At 44.7% G+C, this 13,141-nt stretch overlaps 1 protein-coding gene across 2 annotated transcripts in view; it reads right to left on the bottom strand.

The window, feature by feature from the left end:
- The window catches only part of KATNIP (katanin interacting protein), a 195,221-nt gene that overhangs the window by 171,505 nt on the left and 10,575 nt on the right, over positions 1 to 13,141 (bottom strand). For both annotated transcript variants that reach the window (XM_038539987.1, XM_038539988.1), the window contains exon 2: positions 1,713 to 1,768. Coding sequence is in view for 1 of the 2 variants with exons in the window: in XM_038539988.1 (XP_038395916.1) it covers positions 1,713 to 1,768 (56 nt within the window). In the remaining variant the exon portion in view is untranslated. The remainder of the gene's footprint in view (positions 1 to 1,712; positions 1,769 to 13,141) is intronic.

Raw genomic sequence — 13,141 nt, forward strand, 5'->3', positions numbered from 1 at the left:
AGAGAGAGGTGGAAACGAGTATCTCAACTAGTTACCTGCTGCCCTGCTCTGTTGATTCCTAGCAAATCTCTTAATGTGGATAAATGTGATGATGTTACTCTGTGACTGAAAGCCTCTGTTAGGTTGAAACAGTTCATTTCTGGCTGGGGGGATGGAGGGGTGTAGGGGTTGGTCCCCACCCTAGGTCACTTCCCTAAAGGAGGCCAGGAGCCTGTGGGCCTGTGCTCACTCCTGTTCTGGCTCCTCTACCCTCCAAGTCCCTGGAAGGACCTTGTGGGAGATAGGCACGCCTGCTCCTGCTTCCAGAAAAATGTTCCTACCAGGAAGGAGCAACAGAACCCACCCTGCTTCAGTTTCTAGAATGGCCATCAGGGCTGACATTTAGATGTTTTCAAGCAGCACCAAAGTCCCAGCCTGCGAACCAGGTAGGATGCTTAAATAAGAAGAAAACCCACACTGGCTATTCTGGCTACAGAGGAGAAAGGAGACAAGAGGGGGCAGGATGACAGCTACTGCAGGAGGTCCTTCGTGGTCCAACCTCGACCTGCCTCAGTTGGCTGAGGTGAGGCCAACTCTGAGGATGCAGCAGGTAAGAGCTGATGAATTTCAACATTGGTCCATACTTATGATGAGTCACATGCCTTCACACCCTGGTACCCCTACACCCATCTGCCACAACCTAAGACTCAAATCCAGACTCCTATGAGCTTGAGACTTGATCCAAGGGCCCTGTGATAACCTCGGGGTCCTTGCTTCCACTTTGTACCCTCCGGCTCAGTAATCTTGCAACCTTCTGTTTTTCTCGGACTTTGACTATGCTCTTTACTTGGCCCAAAAAACTGCTGCTTGTTCTTTTAGAGGCTTTGTTGCATGCCTTTCTGGAGACCACTGGCAGAGTCAGGAGACCCCTTTTCTGTATTGAAATTCCACTCTCTTTGTCCTTCTCACATGGCATTATAATGATCCTGTTGCACATCCCTTCCATCTTCACCAAGCACACCCTGAGATCAGGGCTGTCTCTCTCATCCCTTATGCCAAGTACAGAGCAGGTGGGCTCAGTGCTGCGGGTTTCAAGAATGGCCACAATATTTGTAGATTTCCCATCCAGAGGTGAGGCCTATTCCCACCCCTTCAATCTGGCCTGACCATGTGACTTGCTTTAAAGAAAACAAAGTGGGAAAAGTGACACCATGCTGGTTCCAAGCCCAGGACTTGAGAGTTCCTGCAGCTTCCCCTCTTCATGTTCTTGACTCCCTGAACCCCCATATGAACAAAGCTGGCTGGCTTGCTGGTAGACGAGAAAGCACTGAAAGAGAGCCAAAACATACTACTGATATCAGCCATCCCCAAGGTGACACAGTGGCTCACTGCAAATGCCTAAGTCCAGCTGAAATCAGCAGAACTGCCTAGCCCAAACTGACAACTCACAGAATCACGAACTAAATGCACAGCCGTTGTTTCACATCACTGAAATGTGGGTTTGATTTGTTACGCAGACAAAGCTAACTGATCCACTTCGTAAGAGATTGTTACTACGAGTGACACTTTGGTTGAGAATTCTAGGTGTCACCTCTCATTTGGTCCAGGATTCAAGCCTGAAACTCAGAGAGACCCAAGCAGGAAATCCAGGAATCCTTACTCACCAGCATGCTCCCTCAGGTCCTTTCAAACACAGATGCTTCCCACCCACCTTCACCAGTGACCACATTTACCTCCTTTTTCTCCCGCAAGCACGAGCGGCTTCTGTCACCCTTTCGCAGAGTCTGACCTGTAGCGGTTCAAAAGCAGAACCAGAGATTAAGGCTATTTTAAAACAGCTAGTTTATCACTGCAAAAGCCTTTTATTTGCAAACTGAATAGACGGGACCAATCATAATCAAATGATTTTAAGAAAATGTAGTCTATTATTATAGTGGGAAAATGGCATACTCTTGAAATAGACCAACGGCAAGGAAATGGTAATTCACACACTTACGTTATTTGACTGTAATGAACAAAGCCTCAGCTCTTTAATCTGGAACATTATCTGCACTCTGCAAGGGCCGGCTGTAGATTTCCCAGTCGAATTACATTTTTATTAAATTGTTTGGAATTATATAAAATGCCTTCCACAAAAATGCCTTCCACTGTGCACATACACATAACCTTTGATGAGTGCATACCAATGCGCTTCACCAAACCCCCAAACTCGCCACCTAGGTGATAGTACAGATGTGAATTAGCAGTAATCACCTGCATTTCCCATATAACGGGCAATTTCAGAGAGAATGCTGCTTTTCTTAGAAAACTGGAAGACTAACATTTGAAAGTACATATAAATTCAACAGCTCAACATCATAGGGTTTAAATATGCTGTTCCAAATGCAGTTTTCACAACTCTTATGAAAGTGTCCATTATAAAAGGATTCCTTGATGGAAAATTAATGGATTGCCTTGGTGTTAAAATGTAAAATGCGAACCGCTGTGCATTGTCAATGTGTCTTCCAAATTATCCAGAGGGTGGCTATTTGTGAGAAAATCAGTACCACATGTCCTATTAGCCAAGAGTACTCCAAAGCAGGAGCAAAAAGGCTTAGTGATTATTTATGAGAGGTAAGAAGTGGGGACCTAGTCTCAGAGGAAAGACATTTGTCTCTGGATGTGGCCACTTGTGGTAGGTCTACACAGGTTTGGAGGACGGGGGGGTAGGGGACCTCATAGCTGGTGATGAAGTACAAGTCAAAGGATAACACTCTAAGAAAGTGAGACTAAGGGGAAGAGCAAAGGTCCAAAGATGAACCTCTGGCAATGGCCAGAAATTTGGGGCCAATATTAATAAAGGATTTGGAAAAAAGGCAGAGGGAAAATTTATAGGAGACCCTGGATTATACAGTATCATGGTATAGTAGATGTCTTTTGGGTTATCTGCTCAGCTTATAAGGACACCCTAAACTGCCTTCTTCTTTCTTACTCTCCTTCCTGTCCTCAGAGGGGAGTCCCCTGGCAGCCATGACTGTACAGAACCCCAATCTCAGTATGATGCCCTGGGGATGAATACCTGACCCAACCACAGTCAATTGGAACCCCAGCTCCAGGAATTTGAAATTAGTTGGAAAGACAGAGAAGGCAGAGGGCTAGAGCAGGGCTATCTCCATGCGTGAATTTTGATGCTGTCAGCAGCCACCTGCCCTGGGGGACAGACTACCAGACCAGAGAATGCCAAGGCAGAACAAAGTGATCTGAGACTGACTGCTTACCTGCCCTTGTATTCCACAGACACCCACTTAATATACCACTGAGGTGCTCGATGCCAACAGTGGGGGGAGGCTGTATGTGTGTGCAGACAGGGGGTGTATGAGAACACTCTGTACTTTCTACCCAACTTTGCTATGAACCTAAAACTCCTCTAAAATTTTTTTTAAATTTTTATTTATTTATGATAGTCACAGAGAGAGAGAGAGAGGCAGAGACATAGGCAGAGGGAGAAGCAGGCTCCATGCACCGGGAGCCCGACGTGGGATTCGATCTCGGGTCTCCAGGATCGCGCCCTGGGCCAAAGGCAGGCGCTAAACCGCTGCGCCACCCAGGGATCCCCCTAAAACTCCTCTAAAAAATAAAGTTCATTAATTTAAAAAATTAGGGAAAAGGCCCAGAATTAAGGATCAGGTGATCTGGGTTGTTGGGCCAATTTTATCCCAATCTCCTGATCCCCAATGCTCTGGAAGAGGAACTAGGGTGGATGGCTCCCAGATACGCTTGACCATGTCTGATCTAGCTGTCAGTGAAAGGACTCACTGTAGGCCCTAGGGTTGACAAGAGGAGATGGCATGCCAGGTGGTAGGCCACGCAGGGCACAGCCAGGAGCCAGGAGATTGGCCTGGAGCTAGAAGGGTATAGAGAAGGGTAGAGACCAGGGGTCAGACCAGAGCATTCTACCAGCAGAAGCAGTGCCGAGGAAGAAAGATGACAACAGGGGCAAAATGGGCCTAGAATAAAGCTAGAGAGCAGAAGGAAAACAGAGCTAATCCAGGGGCAAATATGACAGTCCCCAGAGTCTGGCTGCAGCCCTTCTGGTGCTGGTCAGACCCATGCTTAGGGACCTGGTCCAGTGGATAGCTGACCAGTTATGGGATCTTAGATAAGTCACAGGATCCCACAGGATCTCTCTGGGCCATATTTTGTACACCATCCCTTTTTTTAAATTTTTAATAAATTTATTTTTTATTGGTGTTCAATTTACCAACATACAGAATAACACCCAGTGCTCATCCCGTCAAGTGCCCCCCCCAGTGCCCATCACCCATTCACTCCCACCCCCCGCCCTCCTCCCCTTCCACCACCCCTAGTTCGTTTCCCAGAGTTAGGAGTCTTAATGTTCTGTCTCCCTTTCTGATATTTCCCACACATTTCTTCTCCCTTCCCTTCTATTCCCTTTCACTATTATTTACATTCCCCAAATGAATGAGAACATACACTGTCCTTCTCCAATTGACTTACTTCACTCAGCATAATACCCTCCAGTTCCATCCACGTTGAAGCAAATGGTGGGTATTTGTCATTTCTAATGGCTGAGTAATATTCCATTGTATACATAAACCACATCTCCTTTATCCATTCATCTTACACCGAGGCTCCTTCCACAGTTGGGCTATTGTGGACATTGCTGCTAGAAACATCGGGGTGCAGGTGTCCCGGCATTTCATTGCATCTGTATCTTTGGGGCAAATCCCCAACAGTGCAATTGCTGGGTCGTAGGGCAGGTCTATTTTTAACTCTTTGAGGAACCTCCACACAGTTTTCCAGAGTGGCTGCACCAGTTCACATTCCCACCAACAGTGTAAGAGGGTTCCCTTTTCTCCGCATCCTCTCCAACATTTGTGGTTTCCTGCCTTGTTAATTTTCCCCATTCTCACTGGTGTGAGGTGGTATCTCATTGTGGTTTTGATTTGTATTTCCCTGATGGCAAGTGATGCAGAGCATTTTCTCATGTGCATGTTGGCCATGTCTATGTCTTCCTCTGTGAGATTTCTCTTCATGTCTTTTGCCCATTTCATGATTGGATTGTTTGTTTCTTTGGTGTTGAGTTTAAGAAGTTCTTTATAGATCTTGGAAACTAGCCCTTTATCTGATACGTCATTTGCAAATATCTTCTCCCATTCTGTAGGTTGTCTTTGAGTTTTGTTGACTGTATCCTTTGCTGTGCAAAAGCTTCTTATCTTGATGAAGTCCCAATAGTTCATTTTTGCTTTTGTTTCTTTTGCCTTCGTGGATGTATCTTGCAAGAAGTTGCTGTGGCTGAGTTCAAAAAGGGTGTTGCCTGTGTTCTCCTCTAGGATTTTGATGGAATCTTGTCTCACATTTAGATCTTTCATCCATTTTGAGTTTATCTTTGTGTATGGTGAAAGAGAGTGGTCTAGTTTCATTCTTCTGCATGTGGCTGTCCAATTTTCCCAGCACCATTTATTGAAGAGACTGTCTTTCTTCCAATGGATAGTCTTTCCTCCTTTATCGAATATTAGTTGACCATAAAGTTGAGGGTCCACTTCTGGGTTCTCTATTCTGTTCCACTGATCTATGTGTCTGTTTTTGTGCCAGTACCACACTGTCTTGATGACCAGAGCTTTGTAGTATAACCTGAAATCTGGCATTGTGATGCCCCCAGATATGGTTTTCTTTTTTAGAATTCCCCTGGCTATTCGGGGTCTTTTCTGATTCCACACAAATCTTAAAATAATTTGTTCTAACTCTCTGAAGAAAGTCCATGGTATTTTTATAGGGATTGCATTAAACATGTAAATTGCCCTGGGTAACATTGACATTTTCACAATATTAATTCTGCCAATCCATGAGCATGGAATATTTTTCCATCTCTTTGCGTCTTCCTCAATTTCTTTCAGAAGTGTTCTATAGTTTTTAGGGTATAGATCCTTTACCTCTTTGGTTAGGTTTATTCCTAGGTATCTTATGCTTTTGGGTGCAATTGTAAATGGGATTGACTCCTTAATTTCTCTTTCTTCAGTCTCATTGTTAGTGTATAGAAATGCCACTGATTTCTGGGCATTGATTTTGTATCCTGCCACACTACCAAATTGCTGTATGAGTTCTAGCAATCTTGGGGTGGAGACTTTTGGGTTTTCTATGTAGAGTATCACGTCATTGGCAAAGAGGGAGAGTTTGACTTCTTCTTTGCCAATTTGAATGCCTTTAATGCCTTTTTGTTGTCTGATTGCTGAGGCTAGGCCTTCCAGTACTATGTTGAATAGCAGTGGTGAGAGTGAACATCCCTGTCTTGTTACACCACTCCTTTTTTAAAACTTAAAATGAGAGGCTGAATCACCTCTGGGGTTGCTTTTCATCTCTCAGATTCTGTTACTCCAATAGACAACAGTAAGAAAAACATTAAGGTGGGCCATAAAAACAACACATTAATACAAAGAACACAGAGCTTAGCTACTGAGATTTGAAAGCAAATCTCTCTACTGGAGTTCATTAGAAGCTGCTTATTCATTAAGTTGGAAAATAATTTGCTTATTTTCTAATGAAGATAATTTGCTCTAATTATGCACACTTGTAATCTAATGTCCCGTCCTCACACCACTGAGCTCCTTTCTCCTCTGGGCACCTTGACGTGGAGGCTGCTCCTTCTTGCCAAGGTCAGAAGGAACGAGATTACACTGGGCCTGTCTACTGCACAAAGCATCTCTGAGTACCTTCCTACTCCTATCTCATGGTATTCTCACAACACTCAGGGAGGGAGATGGGAGAAGGTGACATTAATATCAATAGATGCTGCTTGCAAAATTGAGGGGTGTTCCCCTGCATTTTGCAAGGTGACCTGTCAGTTTCAGCCATGAGATGATAAATTAGGCCAAATGTAAATGATACATGTGTACCTCATATTATAAAACAGACATGTGCCTGGGGAATGGAAAAAAAAAGAAAACCATGTGAACGCATATAATATTCTCCCACTTAGGACTTCAGAGATTTTACCAACACTTTTTTTTCCTTAAGATTTTATTTATTTATTCATGATAGACACAGAGAGAGAAAGAGAGAGGCAGAGACACAGGCAGAGGGAGAAGCAGGCTCAATGCAGGGAGCCCAGCGTGGAATTCCATCCTGGATCCTGGGATCACACCCTGTGCTGAAGGTGGCGCTAAACCACTGAGCCACCCCGGCTGCCCTTTATCCACACTTTGGATTTATTTTCAATGGTTAGAGGATTCTGGTACTTTGTTTTTTTGTTTTGTTTTGTTTTTAAGATTTTATTTATTTATTCATGAGAGACACAGAGGGAGAGAGAGAGAGGCAGAGGCACAGGCAGAGGGAGAAGCAGGCTCCCTGCAGGGAGCCTGACGTGGAACTTGATCCCAGGTCTCCAGGATCACACCCTGGGCCGAAGGCAGCGCTAAAACGCTGAGCCACCGGGGCTGCCTGGATTCTGACACTTTGGTTTTACTTTGCTCTAGATGCAGATCATAATGCTCAGCACTACCATTCAGAAGGGAGGTGCGTCTTCCTTGGATGACAGCTTCTGAAGCCATTAGGCAAGGGAAAGTCAGTGTCAGAATTACCCTTAAAAGAGCTGTAAACCTCCTGTGAAGTACAGTCCACAGCCTTTTTTTTTTTTTTGAAGGAAATTTTTTTCTATTTTTTTTTTTTTAAAGATTTTTATTTACTTATTCATAGACACACAGAGAGAGAGAGGCACAGACACAGGCAGAGGGAGAAGCAGGCTCCATGCAGGGAGCTCGACATGGGACTCGATCCGGGGCCTCCAGGACCACACCCCAGGCTGCAGGCGGCGCTAAACTGCTGCGCCACAGGGGCTGCCCTCCACAGCCTTTTATATCCATGGCTGTAGTTTACTGCATGTGTGAAATATTTGGTGCATATGGAAATGTACAGTACATGATAAAAATACATATGCCTAATATCATTTTATGGTATTTCTAACTAAATTATTCACATGGTAATTACTCTCTCTGTTTTTCCTGTAGGAGAGTGCTGGGGGCGGGCGTGGGGGGTTGGGCGAGGGTGAGAACCAGGCACCAAGTTCATGAATGTTAATGCTTGGGGGACACAGCTCCACTGAAGTGGACACCTACTATGTGCCAGGATCAACACACAGGCTTTATTTCTTGATTTTCAACCACTCCTGTGGATCAGGGGTCGATAAACTTGTCCTTTAAAGGGCCAGTGTGTAAATATTTTTTACCTTACAGGCCATAGGTTCTTAAAGTTACAAAGTCTTTGGTGCAACTACTCAACTCTGCCATCATGGCATGAGAGCAGCACTAGACAAATGAGTGCTGCTGTATTCCAATAAAACTTTATTCACAAACACAGGTGGTAGGCCGGACTTTGCCCCCAGGCTATAGATTGCTGACTCTTGCTTTAGATGGACTGTACTATCCCATTGGTACCAGCCAAGGGAGAAATGAGAAACAAATGTTGAGGGGGTGATTGAACTTCTTTTTCAAGGTCACAAAAATGTAACTTGTAAGTGACAGGGCTCAGTGTGCTCCTAATGGCTATCCTCACTAACACCATCACCATCACAATCATATTAATCATTACCATTACCATGGGAGCTCACCTTTACGTCAGGTTTATTCTGTGCCAGGCAGAGTTCCAGGTTAAGTACATGAATCAACTCATTTACTTCTTTCAGCTACCCCCAAAAATAGGCACTATTTTCATCCCACTTGTCAGATGCAGTCCCTGAGATCCAAAGAGATTAGGAAACTTGCCCCAAATCACCCAGTTAGTGAGTAGAGGAGCTTTGGTCTGGATCTGAGCAGTCTGGCTCCAGAGTTTGCACTCCTAACCACTGGACTGCACTGCTCCTCAGTCAAGGTGCTAAAGACAAGTTCAAGAACACCAGAATGGGCCTGGTAAGGGAAGGAGTTTGATGTAAGGAATTCTTTTGGTCATGTAGCTTTTTAATGTACTTTGGACTCCTGGAGCAATTAATAAGGGGATTGATCAAGGGAAAATGATTTCCCAGTGATCAAAGAAGACAGTGTTGCCAGCAAGCCAGCTAAATGCCATGAGATGCCAAAAATGGTAAGGCAGGGTTGGCATTAGACACTCACTCCTGTCTATTCAGGTGAAATGCTCAGTCTTGGCAGGAATGGCTGGGCTTTGGAGAATAAATCCAGTGGAAGTCCTGCAAGCAAAGAGGGCCCATGCAGGGACCTCCCCACCACAAAGGAGCTTTGAACAAAGAATTTGCTTCTCTCCACTGGGGTAACGGTGCAGCTGTTAGGTTACTAAAATGAGTTTATTTCTTCTGTCCAAATACAAGGGCTTATGTTGCATTCATTTTATATATCTATGGAATTTAATTTAAATGACAAATATCCCACTGAAATACCACTTAATCTCACTAATTGGACTGGCAAAAATCAGAGGTTTGACAATGTCCTGTTGACAAGAGCTAGGAAGCTGACACTTTTGAGCATTGCAGGGAGAAACGCAAAATGATATAGCCCCTTTGGAAGGTATTTTGACAATATCCTCAAAAGTACAAGTGCATTTTCCTTTTGGGCTAGCAAGGGCACTTCCAGGAATCCACCACAAAGAATCCACCTCCACAAACAGGAAATGGATGTACAAAGGTACTCACTGTACCACAATTTGCTATAGCAAATATTGGAAATGACCCATAAGTCTACCAGAAAGGACTGGCTAAATAAATATAGTGAATCCGCACAATGGTACAGAATACTGTGAAGCTGGAAAAATGAATGGGCAAGTTCCTTATACAATAGATAGTCATATGTTAAGTGAAAAAAAAATCAATAGGCAGAAAGTATATGCACTATGCAACCTTTTCTCTAAGAAAGAGGAAAATAAGAATACTCACGTTGGTTCTACTTGTTTAAGGAACCACTCAGAGCTACATGTACAAGGGCAAATCACTGTTCCTTTTTATATTGTTTTTATCTTTTTTTTTTTAATTTATTCATAGAGACAGAGAAAGAGAGACAGAGACACAGACAGAGGGAGAAGCAGGCATCATACAGAGAGCCTGATGTGGGACTCGATCCAGGGTCTCCAGGATCACGCCCTGGGCTGCAGGCGGCGCTAAACCGCTGCGCCACCGGGGCTGCCCTGTTTTTATTTTTGAATGATGTATTTGAACCTATTTCCTTTTGAAAAAATTAAAAGAAATTTAAAATATTAAATGTCCAAAAGGCAGATTCAAATTTTAAAAATATACAATGGGAAATGCTGTAGACTATTCCCATCAGAGAACCCACAAGTTTTGGTCTGCTGGAGAGAGATAGAGTAGCCGCTGCAAAATGCAGCACCCCAAAGCTTGTTGGAGAGACCACACGGTATTTTAGGAGGACAAACTGTCTTTGTCTAAGAGACTGACCTGTACAATGCACGAGAGATAAGAATGATATGATGACAAAAAAATGTTTTCTGGAAATTGGAACAACAGTTTCTTGGCTAAGCCAATACGCTATTTGGTGACCTGCTCATTTACTTAAGGGCAAAGTTTCTGTGAAATGGCTAGACAAGATGAGAAAGGAAAAAGAAAAAGGAAGGAAAAACAAGCAAAGGAAAACTGAGACCTGTCTAGACAGGCTGTCTGGAAATCGTGGTTTCCTTGTGCTTACTGAGCACCTACCTAGACAGCTTCTTCCCCAGGTGACAGCTCTCAGGACTCCCTATCATACAAAACAACAGAGCCATGTGGCTCAGAGAAGTAAAGAAACCTGTCCAAGGTCAGAGCGAGGAAAGGGAAGAACTGGATTAGTAACCAGTCAGTCTGGCTGCTAATCCAGTGTTCACTCCACCCTGCTGGCACCCACCCACTCATCAAGTCCAGGGATAAAAGCACCCTGGGGCCCCACCAGTGTCATTACTACCCACCCCCCCCACACACACACACAGGTCTTCAGCCCCATCCCAGCTTCCTAGACTTCCACCTACAGCCTTTGCAAAGATACCTATGGCAGAGTAAGGTGGCAGGGTGGGGACAGAGCAGCCTGGGGAGCACCTGCCCAGCCTAAGGGGAATCCTTATTTGGTTTTGTTGTTGTTATTGCTTTTTGAGAGAGACAGAGAGAGTGCTGCAAGGGTGGGGGGGTAGAGGAGGAGGGAGGGAGTGAGGGAGGGAGGGAGAAAGAGAGAGAGAGAGAGAGAAAGAGAAATCTTTCTTTAAAAAAAAAAGATTTTACGATCCTGGAGACCCGGGATCGAATCCCACGTCGGGCTCCCGGTGCATGGAGCCTGCTTCTCCCTCTGCCTGTGTCTCTGCCTCTCTCTCTCTCTCTGTGACTATCATAAATAAATTTAAAAAAAAATTTTAAAAAAAAGATTTTATTTATTTATGAGAATACACAGAGAGAGAGAGAGAGAGAGAGGCAGAGGCACAGGCAGAGGGAGAAGCAGGCTCCATGCAGGGAGCCCGACGTGGGACTCGATCCTGGGTCTCCAGGATCACACCCTGGGCTGAAGGTGGCGCTAAACCGCTGAGCCACCTGGGCTGCCCAGAAAGAGAGAATCATAAGCAGGCTCCACACCCAGCACGAAGCAGAGCTTGGTCTCACGACCCTGAGAACATTACCTCTGCCAAAACCAAGACAGACGCTTAACTGGCTGAGCCACCTAGGTACCCCTGGGGGAATTGCTATTTGGCTCCAGCTTCCAGTTTCCATGTAGGAATGTGGGCCCAGTCTCACTTGATTGGATTTTTCCAGAGAAGTCCAGTATTAAGAGAAAGCTTCTAAGTTTTAAATTTTGACAAGTAATTAAAAAAAATTAAAGATCTATATAGATCAAACAAAAAAGCCTTCTAGTTTCTAACCTAATAGGCAACTAGGCAGAAGGCTGGAGAATCTCCTGTATTTACCTCGATGCTATGGACCATTTTTGCAACTAGGCAGAAGGCTGGAGAATCTCCTGTATTTACCTCGATGCTATGGACCATTTTTGCAGGGGAGGGAGGAGAGCTCTTTAAGGAAATCTCATCATAATAACAGAAATCTGTTAGAAAATTTCTGCTTGGAAGACAGGTAAACGTGGGCTCTGCGACACACTTTCAGATTCCTTCCAATTCTCCGTGTGCACCTCCAGGCTGGTTCTGGGGACTTTAAGTCACATTCTGTTGTCTGAAAGCCCAAAACAATATCCCTATCACTCTTCCTTTGCATTTTCTGTGTAACTCAAATTCCCAGGGCCCAGTTTACTGCCAAATTACCTGAGATAAACAAGTCATGCTAAGATCCTAGTTTCCTTTCCAAACCCAAACAGCAGCTGGCAGCTAGAAATGGTTATTTATAACCTGCACGCTGTTATGCGCATTTGCTTGTGCATTTCTAAAAATGCTTAGCCATGCATTCTTTGGCTGCCTTCATAATTACATGAGAGCCTGGAGACAATGCTGTGTGGTGGCAGAGAGGGTAGATTGTGGGTCAGCCCGTCTGGCTCAGCTTCTCAGTACCTGTTTGGAAACACTGATAGTGCAATTCCATTTCACTCTATTGTCAGTGTTAAGATAGTACATGTGAAATGCGTAGAATGGTGCCCTGCACATAGTAGGCGCTTAGCAGGAAGTAGTTCACTCCCCCGTAAACAGCTGACTGTATGTATGTTCAAGGATCTCCGTGAGTTCTGTTGGACTCTGCATCCCAAACATATCTTGAATCTGTTGTTTCCTCTCCATCGTCCCTCTGTGAGGCCCATAATCATAGCAGAGCCACCTGGTAGGTCTCCTGCCTCCACTATTGCTGTGCTTTTCCCATGGCAGCCAACTAAAAATGAGACCATATCCCTTGCCTACCTGACCCTCCAGTGTGTTTTCCTCTGCATGTTTCTCTTCCTGTTCGAGCATGCTCACAGCCACACCCACGCCACACATCCCTGCAGCCCGCCAGTCTTTCCTCTGCTCCTTGGACTCACGATTCCTTCGTGTTCTAGTGCCTTTGCTCACACGGTCCTGGTCCTCTCCTGTTGGCTCCTACTTATTAATCACATCTCAGCCTAAAGGGATCGCCCTCCTCAGAGAGGACTAGCTCCCTCCTCCCTCCTTTTTACCTGCTGCACAGCCCCGTCTGATCTATTTCGTGTTAGTGTGGTTGTGGTTTATCTCCCTCATCCCTAAATATGGCCACTGGCTTTTCTTATCACTGGATTTCCCA

This window comes from Canis lupus, chromosome 6, assembly GCF_011100685.1.
Source record: "Canis lupus familiaris isolate Mischka breed German Shepherd chromosome 6, alternate assembly UU_Cfam_GSD_1.0, whole genome shotgun sequence".
Taxonomy (NCBI): Eukaryota; Metazoa; Chordata; class Mammalia; order Carnivora; family Canidae; genus Canis; species Canis lupus.